Raw genomic sequence first — 13856 nt, forward strand, 5'->3', positions numbered from 1 at the left:
GAGCATACTATTCATCATTATTGGACCAATTGAAAATCGAAATCGCCGAAAAACGACCGCATTTGAAGAAGAAAAAACCGCTTTATCATCACAACAATGCGCTTGTTCATTCATGCTTAGTTGCACAGCAAAATTGCTTGAAAACGGCTTCGAATTTGTTCCTCAGCCACCGTATTCACCAGACCTGGCCCCCAGCGAGTATTACTTGTTCCCTAACCTGAAGAGACGGCTCACCGGTAAGCGTTTTTACTTAAATGAGGAGCTCATAGCTGAAACTGAGGCGTATTTTGGAGACCTTCCGATCGAGTACTTTTCGGACAGTATCAAAAAGTTAGAAAATCGTTGGACTCGCTGTATCGACCTAAAAGGAGAGTATGTTGAAAAATAACATCGACTTTGGCCGAAAAAACGTCTCCGTGTTTCATTTTTCAGGGACTTATCAGACTGCCTAGTAGCAGTATTACAAATATGGAACACTCCCTCCGAAGAGTTGATAGAATCGAGGTATCTTACCGCCATTTGATCGATGTGGCGATTGTGCTACTGCGCTCGGTCGGTAAAGTAAAATTGTAATAATAAATGTACACTAGGACATATTTAAGATAACAAACAATAATTATTGAAGGTGACTGAAATGTTAATATATGATCTATATTCTTAACAATGATTTTTTAAAAAGAATGTTTAAACACATTTTATTTTAATTGAATTATACAGTAAGGTCATAATAAATTTATTTGAGTAATTTCTTGATTGCCTGAATAATAATAAAGCCCAACGTATTAATTATTTAAAATATAAACAATAATTATTTCCTAGGCTATTCTGAAGTATATTCATACAATTTTTATTGTTTCGAATGATTTATTCGCAGATCAAGCACTTTAAATGTTCAAAAATTTATAATTTATCATTAAAATCAATATTACTATTTAACGTTTATATGGCTCAGTATGTTAAGGCAACGGGGTGAAGTTACAGCAACACAATATGAAGTTCCATCAAAAGTTCAAGACCCGGCGTATGTACAAGATTTGCGGAAACCCATTTTTTTCTGCACAACTTTTTTTTAGATTTTGATTAATTGCAAAATCTATTTATTAGACTTTTATGTAAAGAAAAATAATTATATTGTTAAATAATGAATTATTTTTTATCAAAATAGACGAGCTGTCTAGAAAATAGTCGATCCAAGCGTTACACCCCCGTTTAGCAACTGGCAGTCAGCCTGTGGCGCGCCAGTGTTAACTCATGGCGGACGAGACAAAAAGAGTAGAGCACCATGAAATTTTTTAACGCGTCAAAAGTACCACATTAATCACTGGTATTTTTATTTCCACTATTTAATGAGGTATTTTTCAACCACTTTTTTACACTCACGCCGCATCCAGAATATTGCAAAGAATGATTATCAAACTTTGTGGATTGACTAAGGAATCGAAATTTTCAGGACAGTAAAAAGAACTGACCTTTAAGGAACGAAAGCAGAATCTAATGAAATGCATGTATCTTTATATGGTTAGGGTATCAATGTTTCTGAAATCAAAAAGTTTAAACACGTCTGGATGATATCTCTTAATTCCAGTCCAAGTTTAATACTTGATACCAGATTAGAGCGTTAAGAATCCCAAGCATATGATCGGCCATAAGAACAACAAAAATAATGAAAAATAAACAATTCTGTTTCGTAGTCTAAGGGCCGATTCCACCACTAGTTAAATCCATGATTAGCTAATCATGATTATTTTTTAATTAGCGTTTTAATAATGATCAGCTTGTCGCGCGTTCCACGTCTAACAGTGATTCTGATTGGCTGATTTCAAACTTGCATTTGCGTGAAAAATATACCTCAATTGCACACGAACGCTGCAAGGCGACGTGATTTATGAGGAGATTGAAATTGATAAGAATTCTATTGTGCAACCAACAATCGAAGAATCTGAGGTATATATTTTATATTCTTTGAAATATTTTTTTAAAGATAAATTGGTATAAAATCGCATTAAATTATAAAAATAATGACGTCATTTTTGTATATGTCAACTTATGTCTTATGTATGTCAACTTATCCCTAACCCTGAAACATTATTCCAAAAATACCAAAAAAAAATGACTTTTTCTATGCATTTTCCCACGCAAATTTAAAGTCCCAACAGGCACCATTGAAAATGCAAATTTTGAAAAAAAAACAGAAAAATAGCCACATACTTTTTTTTTATTTCGAAACGATTTGGGGGGATCATTTGCATTTATTTAAAAGTTGCAGTTTTTGGACCATCCTAGTGGTTTCATAACATTGACCGATACTGTATTATATAATATTAGGGTGGTCCAAAATTTCAATTTCCGGAGAAAGAGAATCTGTAATTTTTTTCTTTGAAATTCGAATATCAACACATGCCACCCTGCACGTTTTGACATTTATTTCCAACCCATCCTCATCCTACCTGCAAGCGCCCCAAATATGACCGAAAAATAAAAAAGGACGTTTTTAAGTATTAATGTTACTTTTTAGCCATTTCCGTCATCTGTTTTAATACAAATAATTACAAATGGACAATTTGAATATTTCCCATGATTTTTTAAACAAGTGGTAATTATATAAAAATTATTTATACCCAAAGAAAGTAAAGAATAATTGTATTTTCTAATTGAAATTTAATTTTCAGTTATTTTTGGAGTAGTAAATTTTTATAAAAACATTCTGTAATTATTTAAACAACTATTTATTGTCCCTTTTCAAAATTTCTAAAAATTGACCCGAGGATCTGAAATTTCTTTTCAAATTAGTATCCTATGCTACGTTTGCTGAATAATTACATAATTTTGATACATTTCTTTTAATATTTAATACATTTCTAATTGTTTGAACAATATTTATTTTCACAAGTATTTTCTTTTATAACTCGATCAGCAGAAGTGGTCCCACTGGAATCAAGCAACTCTGAAGACGAAAAAAAGTCCTGCGTTGCAGATTTGCTCCATTGCGAAAATTCAGCGGTGAACATTCTCAGACTCCAGCAACACGCAGGGCACGCCACGAGATTTGAATCACAGTGCATCGATATAGAAATACTCGCTATGCTTCGCTCCGTTCGACTCTGTTGGTTCGAATGACGACGAATAGCGAGGATCCAAGGAATCTGTAACGTAGGAGCTTCGCGTGAACATTGCGCTGAGTTGAGGCGCCGGACAATATGCGTTGGGAAAAATTAAAAAATAATTATTTAAATATCAAATCTCGCGTGCTCTCAAATTTAAACGTTACAAATTCGTTGGATCCTCACTGTTCTTCGTCATTCGAACCAGCAGAGTCGAACGGAGCGAAGCATAGCGAGTATATCTATATCGACGCAATCTCATTCAAATTGTGTTACGTACCCGATACAAAAGTGGAACAGTATCTGTTTCAATGCTTTAGAACAGCTGATATTCAGTTTATGAATGATGCGAGTTTTACATGAAGAACTGCTCCATTTCAATACTTACTTGATCGATGTAATTCGGTATTGCTATAGTGTCGGTTCTATACTGAAATCGATAAAATTACAAATAAATAAATAAATTCCAGGTATTATTGAACTAATATAGTTGCATATTTTTTTCTGTGTACCAACGGCGCGGTTTCAATTCTCGGAATTGCTATAGAAGGGAGGGCTATTGAAGTGTTACACTGTACGTAAATTTTCAACTGATAGAAGGTAAATTTCTAACTAAAATAGAATATTTAAATTTCCAATCCAAAACACCAAATGTTTTTCCCAATGAAGTGACTTGTCTACCAAAAAAATCTAATTTTTCACAAAACATAAATTTCTAACTTCAAAAGATCAATTTTTAACTTTAAAAGAATAGTTAAATTTTCCGTTAAAATCTTAATGAACAACCAACTGAAATGCACTTTTAACCAAATATAATACAAATACGTAAGTTCATTACATATACATTATATTCATACACATTTCACTTTACAATTATTCTTTAATTTGTAATTTCTTCTTTTACTACGCAGATATAGACGTTTCGTTACACCAACATATGTTTTATTTAAGTTATAGAAGAAAATTGGACGTTTAATATAAAATTATTCCGAATACAGTGTATTGTCCAAATAATTCGTACAAATCATGTATTTTTTCTATTACATGCCACTTGTCGTTGTATTCTCCTCCATTTAAAACTTTGCACTTAACTTCTTTCACTTCATAAAAATAAATTTGTATCAAAAGATTACAAGCTCATATCGCTTTAAAGCGGACCAATCAGCTGTTCTTACTGAAAGGCAGCCGCCTTTCAACGAAGTGGTGGGAGCCAGTGAAATTTCTCCTAATCCAGTAGCCCCGAACACTTTTGTTTGCACTAATAGGTCCCGGAGATTACTCTTTTTTAAAAGGTCAAGAAAAGGCCTCTGATTAAGAATATCTTGGGTAGGTTTTGGAAATATGAATCAATTTTGGTTTAAACAATTTTTTAGAATAATTCCATTATTCATAGACAAAAAAATTTATTAAATTATTTTTAAAATGGCTGAGTAAAAATAAAATAAAACAATCATTCAGTTGAAGCAGTGTCATAATGTTGCTTTCAATTGTTACAAAAGCTTTATGTACTATTATTAATATAATTTGTTGTTCATAATTTCTGTTGCTTAATTGTTTATAACAACTGATATAAATAATGACCATCAATTACCAAAATTGACTTCCATTTTTTTATTAATCCTCCACATGAGATTAAACTTTTCACTCTCTTTATATTTTCTCGTACGACGAGCCATTATTTAGTTATGGCCTTGTAAACAATGTATTTGTTATAAACACACCCACCCCTGAAAGCCACAACTTTCAATTTATTAACAATTACCTTTTTTATATCCTTAATTTTACCATAAAGAATGTAATTATTTTGACTAGCATTTTAAATATCTGACCCTCATTGTTCTAACTACGGTTATTAATAAAAATGCTCAATTAAGAAAATCGATTTTTTCTTCATTTTCTTCCTAATCCATGGCATCAAACAAAACTTTTTACTCCTAATTTATTAATTATCCTTTTAATCAATGACAATAGTTATAAACAATATGGATCAAATATCTAAAGTGCTACCCAAGATAAGTACATCTTTATGGTAAAATTAAGAATATCAACAGGTAATCGCTAATAACTTGAAATTTATGGCTTTTCTGGGAGGGTATGTTTATAAAAAATACATTATTTATACAGTAATAAATCAAGATTGGCTGGTCGTACGAAAAAATATCAAGAAAGTGTAAAGTTTTATTTTTTGCCATAGATTAATACAAAAATTAAGAAGAAATCCGTTTTCTTAATTGAGCGTTTTTGTTAATAACAATAGTTGTAAACAATAAGGGTCACATATCGAAAATGCTACCCAAGATAATTACATTCTTATAATAATACATTATTCTTTATGGTCTTTATGGATTAATAAAAAAATTAAAGTCAATTCTAGTAATTGTTGGTCATTATTTATGTCAATTGTTATAAACAATTTAGCAAAAGAAATTATCAATAAGAAATTATGTTAATAATGCTAGATCGCAACAATTTGAAGCAACATTATGACACTGGTTGATATGGATGATTGTTTATTAATAAATTAAGAGTCTAAACGGTTTCTTCTTAAGAATAACAAATTTTTAACAACAATTTAAGGAGAGAAGTTTTTATTCGATCTAATGATTTCTTTTTCCTTTCAAGAGATCTATCCTTTATATAGACAGTGTACAAGTTTTTAATTTTTCTGAATTATAGATTCTGAGGTAATGTTGTGCAAATATGACAATTTTGTTAGAAAATCATTTATTTATAAAGCTGTGAATTGCAAACGGTTTCGCATAATAAAAAACTGCAAGACACAAAAAAGTTTTATTTTTTTTCAACCATGTTAAAAATGATTTTATAAATTTTTTTGTCCATAAATAATGAAATTGTTACAAAAACATGTTTAAACCAAAATTTGCCCATATTTTGAAAACTTACTCAAGAGATTCGTAAGCAAAGGCTTTTTTTTGACCTTTTAAATAAGAGTAATCTCGGGGACATATTAGTTCATACAGAAGTGTTAGTGGTGACTGGATTATCCTTATTCTGCGACAAACGGAACCCATTCATTTCAGGAGCCTTGCATTAAACGGTTCTTGACTGTAAAAATTAATGGTTAATTTTATATAATATACATATAATATACACATAAATAGTAAAGAGTTCGTGTTAAGTTTTTAGAACATTCTTGATGAAGTCACCGAATTTTATTGTGCAATTGTGAGAGCCGAATTCATGCTAACAGCTTTAAGGTTATTTCTTATCTCAATAAAGTGTTGCGCGTAAATACTTTCAAGGTATATTCTGCTAAGCCCTAGCATTTTATACTGACTAATATAGTTATGAGAAAAACAAGTATAATTCATTGCTTCCTTCAAGACAGTGGCGGACTAGCATGTAGGCGCAGCCGGGGTTTTCCGGCTGCCCCCCTTGGTTAGCGCCTCCTAAGCCATGCTAAGACTTCCCAAAAAGATTATATTGTTTAAACAAATAAATATACGTTAGATTGAAATGAAAAGAGTGAAAAGAATTTTAAATAATATCCACGATTTACACTTGTACTCCTATAAGTAATACCAGTAAAGTAAAAATTGTCCGCCAATTTCTGTTCACCCATATTATTCCTACGAAATTCTCTAATGCATGTTTGCATTCTATCAAAGAAAACACTTCAAAACTGAATAATAAATTATTGATATTGAAACATCAAAGTAAAAGGAATTTTAAATTCATTTGTTTCCGATGCATTTTTTATGGGCATTTGGTAATATATTGACTTTTTACATATGTTAACTTTCGATGGCGCCTATACGTACCTTAAGGGAGTTTCCAGATCAACTTATTTATGTGAAAAATATGACTCCATTTTTACTTGCAAATATGAAAGATGGCAACTCATTAAATTTATTACAAAATCTTGACTAATTATCGGCTGTATTTAACTATGTTAGTTATTGTTAAATCTACACTCAATTTCAATATTAAAATGACTACTTATAAGTCAAAATTTTCTCTAAAACAAGTTATTAACTTCCATTTCAAGAGTACGGATCAAAGGATATATTTCATTATTTTGAAAATTGTAAAATATTACTATATTTTGATATACATTACAATTGGTTGAACTCTTAGCTAAAAAACAAATTGCCCGCTGCGTGGGCACATTCTTATTGCTTTTAAGTTGCAGCGCGTCTAGGGTGCGAGACTGTTGGTTGCTTCGCGCTCGATAATGTATTTACTTCATGCTGCATGCTCGGTCTTTGTACTTCCCCACATTTGTGCACAAACTTTTTAAAATTGAAGGTCAAAGCATCGACAAAACGGTAATTTGATGATAACAAATTATGTTTGTTAAAGTTCGTTCGGCTTTAATGAACACATTCTAATCACATATCTCGTGCTTCGCCCTCGATTTTTTCAAAAATGCGAACTTTTCTACATTACGTACAACACCATTATATGAAATGTATATTACATTTATTTTTGTACCTCAGCTCGGGATAGCTTATTCAGTTATTGAAAAATAAAGTAGAAATTTTATTTATAATGAATAATTTAATATTTTTGATACTTATTTCTAAATTTTATTTTCAGCTACCCTGAAGAGACATCGCTACAATCAATTTATATTATTACAATTTATTATATGCACGAATATTAAAGCAGACATATTTTCACTGTCTTGTTTTTATAATTTAAATATTTCGCCTTCTATGAATCAACTCGTTTTTTATTGTAAAAATTTAATTTTTTATTTTAAATGGTTTTTTCAAGATTAAAACGAAGCTTAGAGTAAAAAAAACACGTCCCATAAAAAATTATTAATGAAACAATCGGAGCTCTTTTGTGGGTGAATTGTAACTGGCATATATAGGGCCGATTCCACCAATTATGATTAAATTTGAATCATTTATTATTCTAGTTTAATCAGCACATTTCGTCCCATGAACGCTTAAAGGCCGATTCCACCAACTGTGATTAAATTTGAATCATTGATTAACTTTCTTTAATCAGCACATTACGTTCCACCAACATTTACACCATGACTAACGAAGCCTAATCGTCGATTAACTTAACCGGCCATTTTTGGCTGGTTAGCGAGTTAACAAGCGATTAACGGGAATCAACAGTACATCAAAGTTAAAGTTCAAGTGTAGTGTGACATGATAGTGTGAAATATGGATGGAATTTATTACGACATTTTATCTCCATCTGATGATGAAGATGATTTTGGATATGAGATACAGACCTGAAGATTTAAAGAACGAATAAATTCTTTTGAATCTTTAGATGATTTGGATTTCACTATGCGATTTCGATTATCGTAAAAGAACGATGAAGCGCTGCTTCTCGAAATTGAACAAGATTTGCAACATGTTACACAAAGGTAGGTATAACAGGTATAATTTTTAAAATAGTTTGTGTATTTATTTACAATATTCTCAAACTCGAATTCAAAAACCGTGCTCTTGAGCCTCGAATTTATCTCGTCCTTGCTCTGCGTTATTATTTAACTGGCTCATTTTTAATTTCTCTGGAGTTATGAAAAGCAGTGCTCACAGAATTATGCATCGAGTAACTGCAGCTATCTCCAGCTTATCTCGTCAACTTATAGAATTAACTACAATGCTAGAAGAAATAACAGATGCACAAGTGGATTTTAATGCAATAGCTTCTTTTCCCAGAGTTATTTCGGCATTAGATTGTACGTACGTTAAAGTTCAATCTTTCGGCAAGTAATAATAGTTTATTTTACTTGTTCAGGTTGATAATTTCTCTGGAATCTTTAACGTGATCTTTTTACAATACTTTGCAAGTGGAAATAATGCAGAAGTGTTTCGAAATAGGAAAGGCTATTTTTCTATACATGTATAGGCTACTTGTGATGCTCACTTAAAATTCATAAGTATTGTTGTACGTTGGCCGAGAGCAGGTCATGATTCGTCGATTTTCCAAAACTCCAGACTACGTGCTCGATTGGAAGCTGGTACTGTTGGTGATGGAATAATCTTGGCAGATGGAGGTTGTGCATTAAAGCTATATCTCATAACTTCATTACAGAATCATCAAAATGATGCTGAAAGATTGTTAAACGAGTCGCAAATTAGAACTCGCAATACTGTCGAACGGACGTTCGGTGTTTGGAAGCGCAGGTTTCCATGTTTAGCGACAGGAATGCGTTTTTTGGTGGATCATGTCCTTCTTATGATAGTAGCGATAGCAGTTTTACATCATAAAGCACGGAGGCGGCTGAGCGAATGACTCCTGATGAACCAATTTTAAATATACAGTGGGGTGTCATTTGGAATGCAGTCATACATAATCGCGGAGATGTGGAGCTTGATGACGGTCAGACACGCGTACTTCTTCTACATTAATTTGAAAGGTGAACATAAATTTCATACTTCATAATACCATATAATATAGAATAAAATAATAAGTTCATTATTTCTAATTTCGACGGAGATGAACTTACAAATAAACAAAAACAGCGAAATGTAAGAAGAAAAAACAACAATTATAGTAATATTGTCCAGAGTTAGCAAGGAGAAATGGTTTAAAATAAATTCATAATATAAATTAATTTTTGATATTTTATTAAGCCAGTCTATTCAGTCTATTCAAAGTCTTTAGTCATAATAACATTATCACAGATGCAGATTGAAATAATATTAAAAACATTAAACATTATTTCATCGCACCATTGCACACTGCACAGCCGTCGTACATAGATCTATAACAAATAAATTAAAAAAACAATAATTGTACGTAATTAAAAATAGCAACTATAATTTTTTATTGCAGAGTTTAATGCAAATTAACATTTTCTAATAAATTAAAACAATTTCTCTAGCTTTCAGAAATAATGTTCAAGGCTTTGAACATTATTTCAATCTTGAACCTGTAATTTAAGGTACAAAGTCTTGAGTCATAATAACATTATGACAGATGCAGATTGAAACAATATTCAAAATATTGAACATTATTTCATAGCAGCATTGCTCACTGCTCAGCCGTCGTACTTAGATCAAGGAAAGCTAAATTGAAAAACAAGAATGGTACGTAATTAAAAACAGCAACTACAATTTTTTATTGTAGAGTTTAATGCAAAAGAAAATTTTTTAACACATGAAAAAAATGTCTCTTGCTTTCAGAAATAATGTTCAAAGATTTGAACATTATTTCAATCTTGCAACTGTAATTTAAGGTACAAATTCTTTAGTCATAATAACATTATCACAGATGCAGATTAAAATGTTTAAAAGATTCAACATTATTTCATCGCAACATTGTACACTGCATAGCCGCCGTACTTAAACCTTTCAATAAAGTGAAAAATGCAAAAAATACAAAAATTCTTTCAGAAGCAGAAAATCAATTATTTTTTACTTGCTTACGCAATATTGCAATTTTTAATTCCTGCTCAATGAGAGTATTTTTTAAAACCTCCTTCTCCAGTTTAGCTTTTGCCTCAGCTTCTCTTTTTTAAACGTTGATATACTCTAATTTTGCTTGAATTAGGGCTTAAGCCTCCTTAGAGCGCTTTCTAAATATTTGTTCTTCTTCTTCTTCTTTATTTTTCGCTCAAGCACAATCTTGTCCAAGCGAACCTGCTCCCATTGTGCAGCAGTAACTGCTAATGCTTTAGTCCAGGAGCTGAATCCTAATATGTCGGTCGCTTGCCCGAAAAATGGTACATTTTGTTTAAATCGCAATTTTTTAAACAAATTATGAAAAAATGATTTTTTTATATCGGACCATTTTTTTCTGAATATATTGCTCATTTAAGGAAGAAAATATCTCTAGTAATTTTTTCGTTAATTGTGTATTTCATAAATTATGATTTTTTGAATGACGAAAATATAACGTTTTTTGCCAACTTTCGATGTTAATAATTTTTGACCTAATGTATATATGTATGTATTTAATCTCTCCCTTTTACGGGTTTGAGGGCCTCCGCTCCCTGTACATATATTTACAATTCCATCCTTAGTCTAACTTAACTAATGCTTATATTCTACTCTTTCGCATTACGCAGGATAAACAACAGTAACAGTAGTGATATTAAATCTTAAAATGAGCGAGCTTCCAGGGCTACTATTTCCTCTTACCATAAAAAAATGCATTTCCCACGATATTGAAAACCACTTTCGTTTTTTACTGTCCCTTTTCAGGATCACCCTTTTGGTTCTGCCCTACTCCCTTGCTTTCCCTTACTTCATCCAATTTCTTCATCCACATCACTCCCTGTCCACTACCATCCAAGATCCATCTTACACACTCATCCACACTCAACTGTCCCTCTTCCTCTCCTGTACATCTATCTAATACATGTGCCCATGACTCCATTTCGCATCCACATACTCTACATAAATTCTCCTCTTCATTCATTCAATATCTGCATGCTCTCACTCCTTTTCCCATTCTGAACCATACAACTTTACTCCATTTTTTTCCTTTTTTATTTTTTGCAGATATTTTGGTCCCGTCAACCTTTTGACCATCATCTACCATCTATTGTACCTCGAATCTATAATCCTTGTCCATCTCTCTTCTCCTTGTTTAACCAATAGCTCTAACTCTATGTCCTGCCACTCCATAACCCCTTCTCGAATATTACACACCCTTCTCATTTTTCTCCTTTCTTCCTCTTATTTTGAATTTCCCACATTACCTCTCGCTTCATTGTTCCGAATTTCGCCGGAAAATGCTTGTGCCATTTTACTTCCCTCTCCCCTTTTTAGCTTCTCTTCAAACCTCCATGCTCTCTTAATTTGTCTAGTAACCATATTTTCTCTTCCTAACTCTTCTTTTAACATATATGCTGGGCAACTCCAGCTAACCCCCATTACCCACATCAGGAATCGCTCATGCATGCTCTCTACTTTCCTATGTTCCTTCCATCCCCAGATCTCCACACCATAACACAATACCGTTCTTGAACCTTCTCATTCCTATACCTCATACTTGGCCCATTACTTTACTCGCACATTCAATTATTTTCCTCACCTGCAGCTCGTTTCTCCCTTCTGCCTCAAACCAAAAACCTAGGTAACAGAACTCCACAATTTCCACTTTTTGTCCGTTCATCTTCCAAACGTAATTTATTTTGCTCTTTCTATTTCTGAAACACATCACCTTTATCACATCTACGTTCAGCGTCAGTTCTTTTGTTCCCACATACTCTTCGAAGATTCTCATCATTAGGTTCATCCCCTTCTCATCATCTACTAACAGAACTACATCGTCCGCGTATGCTAGAGAGTGTAGTTTTCTATTACCCAAAACTGTTCCTCCTTTCCCTTTCTCCTTTAGCTTCTCCTCTAAGTTTGCCAATAGGATACTAAATAGTAACGGACTCAAAGGGCACCCTTGCCTTAGACCTCGGCTTGTGCAGAAAACCTGCCCGTTTTTCTTTCCTATTCTCACCCTAATCCTGGTTTCAGTAAAAATTTTCTTTATCCTCTCCACTAACTTTTCCTCTACACCCCTCTCTTTCATTGCCTGCCATAGTACTTTTCTATTCACTGAGTCAAACGCTGCTTTGAAATCTACGAACAAAGCGAGTAGTCTCCCTTTGTTTCTCCCCAAATTTCTGTTAACTAAATAGTTAAGTACGTAGATTTTGTCTATAGTTCCCATTCCTTTTCTAAATCCCGTCTGATTATGTGGGATACTTTCTTTTTGTTCTACCTGACTCTCTAACCTATTCCTTAAGATTTCTGCATATATTTTATAGCCGACTGACATGAGAGTGATCCCTCTGTATTCCTCTACCTTCTTTCCTTCCCCTTTCTTGACAAGCGGTACCACCAGTCCCGTCGTCCACTCTTGCGGCCAACCTTCCCCTTTCCATACCTTGTTGCATATCTTCCACATCCCATCCCTAATCCCTTCTCTTCCAATCTTCATCGCTTCGTTCTCCATCCCATCTTCTCCCGTCGCCTTGTTTCTTTTTAACCTAATTATTGCCTCATTTACTTCTTCTCTTGTTATCTCGTTCTCTTCCTCCATTTCTCCTTGGACTATCATAAACCTTTCCCCTTTGATATTATTTTGCTCACCCCCTGAAAGACCCTTAAAATAATCCGTCCATTCCTCCATTTCTATTTCTTCGTTAACGCCCTTCCTTTCCCCTCTATCCCTATTTATCAAATCCCACAACCTACCTTCTTTGATCGCTTTTTCTACCTCTGCTTTATATTCTTTCTTTCCCCTCTGTCTTTTTATTTTCAGCATCTTCTCGTGTTCTTTTTTCCTCCTGTTATACTCCTTCTTTTCCATTTATCCTCTTCTCCATTTGGTCACCCACTCTTTTATTCTCTCTTTACTCTCCCAGCATTCCTCGTCCCACCAGCCTCTCTTTCCCCCTACTCTTTCTTCATTAGTACCCAGCTCATCCTTTACCTTTTCAATGGACCCCTTCAACCTCCCAACTAACGAGTCTATTCCCTCCTTTTTTTCATACCTAACCTTCTCCTTTTCCATCTTTTGTTTAAACTCGTTTAATTTATCTACCCCCCAGATTCCCATTTTCGTGTTTCGTTCGCACTCTTTTTCCTTTCTCCTTCTGCAGCGCTTACTGATGCCTCTTCTTAGTGTAACTATGACCGGGAAGTGCTCGGACCCTATCTCATTTCCTACCTTCATATTCCCTATCATATGCCGCATTTTTTCTTCAGCCAAGATGTAGTCTATTACTGTTGCTCCCTTTCCTATGAATGTGATCTCCCCTTCCTCATCTCCTTTCATATTGCTATTGCATATAAACCATCCTGTTTCTCCTAT

The 13856-nt window shown here is 33.2% G+C and overlaps 2 protein-coding genes across 3 annotated transcripts in view; both read left to right on the forward strand.

Annotated features, from left to right (window-relative positions):
* The window catches only part of LOC117177326 (homeobox protein OTX2-A-like), a 643707-nt gene that overhangs the window by 135835 nt on the left and 494016 nt on the right, over positions 1-13856 (forward strand). The gene's annotated exons all lie outside the window — the stretch shown is intronic.
* On the forward strand, positions 8610-9329 carry LOC117176699 (putative nuclease HARBI1). The gene is made up of 2 exons (XM_033366955.1): positions 8610-8772; positions 9001-9329. The coding sequence occupies exons 1-2, from the start codon at positions 8610-8612 to the stop codon at positions 9327-9329; spliced, it is 492 nt and encodes a 163-aa protein (XP_033222846.1).

This window comes from Belonocnema kinseyi, chromosome 7 (assembly GCF_010883055.1).
Source record: "Belonocnema kinseyi isolate 2016_QV_RU_SX_M_011 chromosome 7, B_treatae_v1, whole genome shotgun sequence".
NCBI classification, from domain to species: Eukaryota; Metazoa; Arthropoda; class Insecta; order Hymenoptera; family Cynipidae; genus Belonocnema; species Belonocnema kinseyi.

Coding starts and splice junctions, on each gene's coding strand:
- LOC117176699 (XM_033366955.1), top strand. CDS start 8,610: ATGAAAAGCAGTGCTCACAGAATTATGCATCGAGTAACTGCAGCTATC. Junction 8,773..9,000: donor AGTTATTTCGGCATTAGATT/GTACGTACGTTA, acceptor GGCCGAGAGCAG/GTCATGATTCGTCGATTTTC.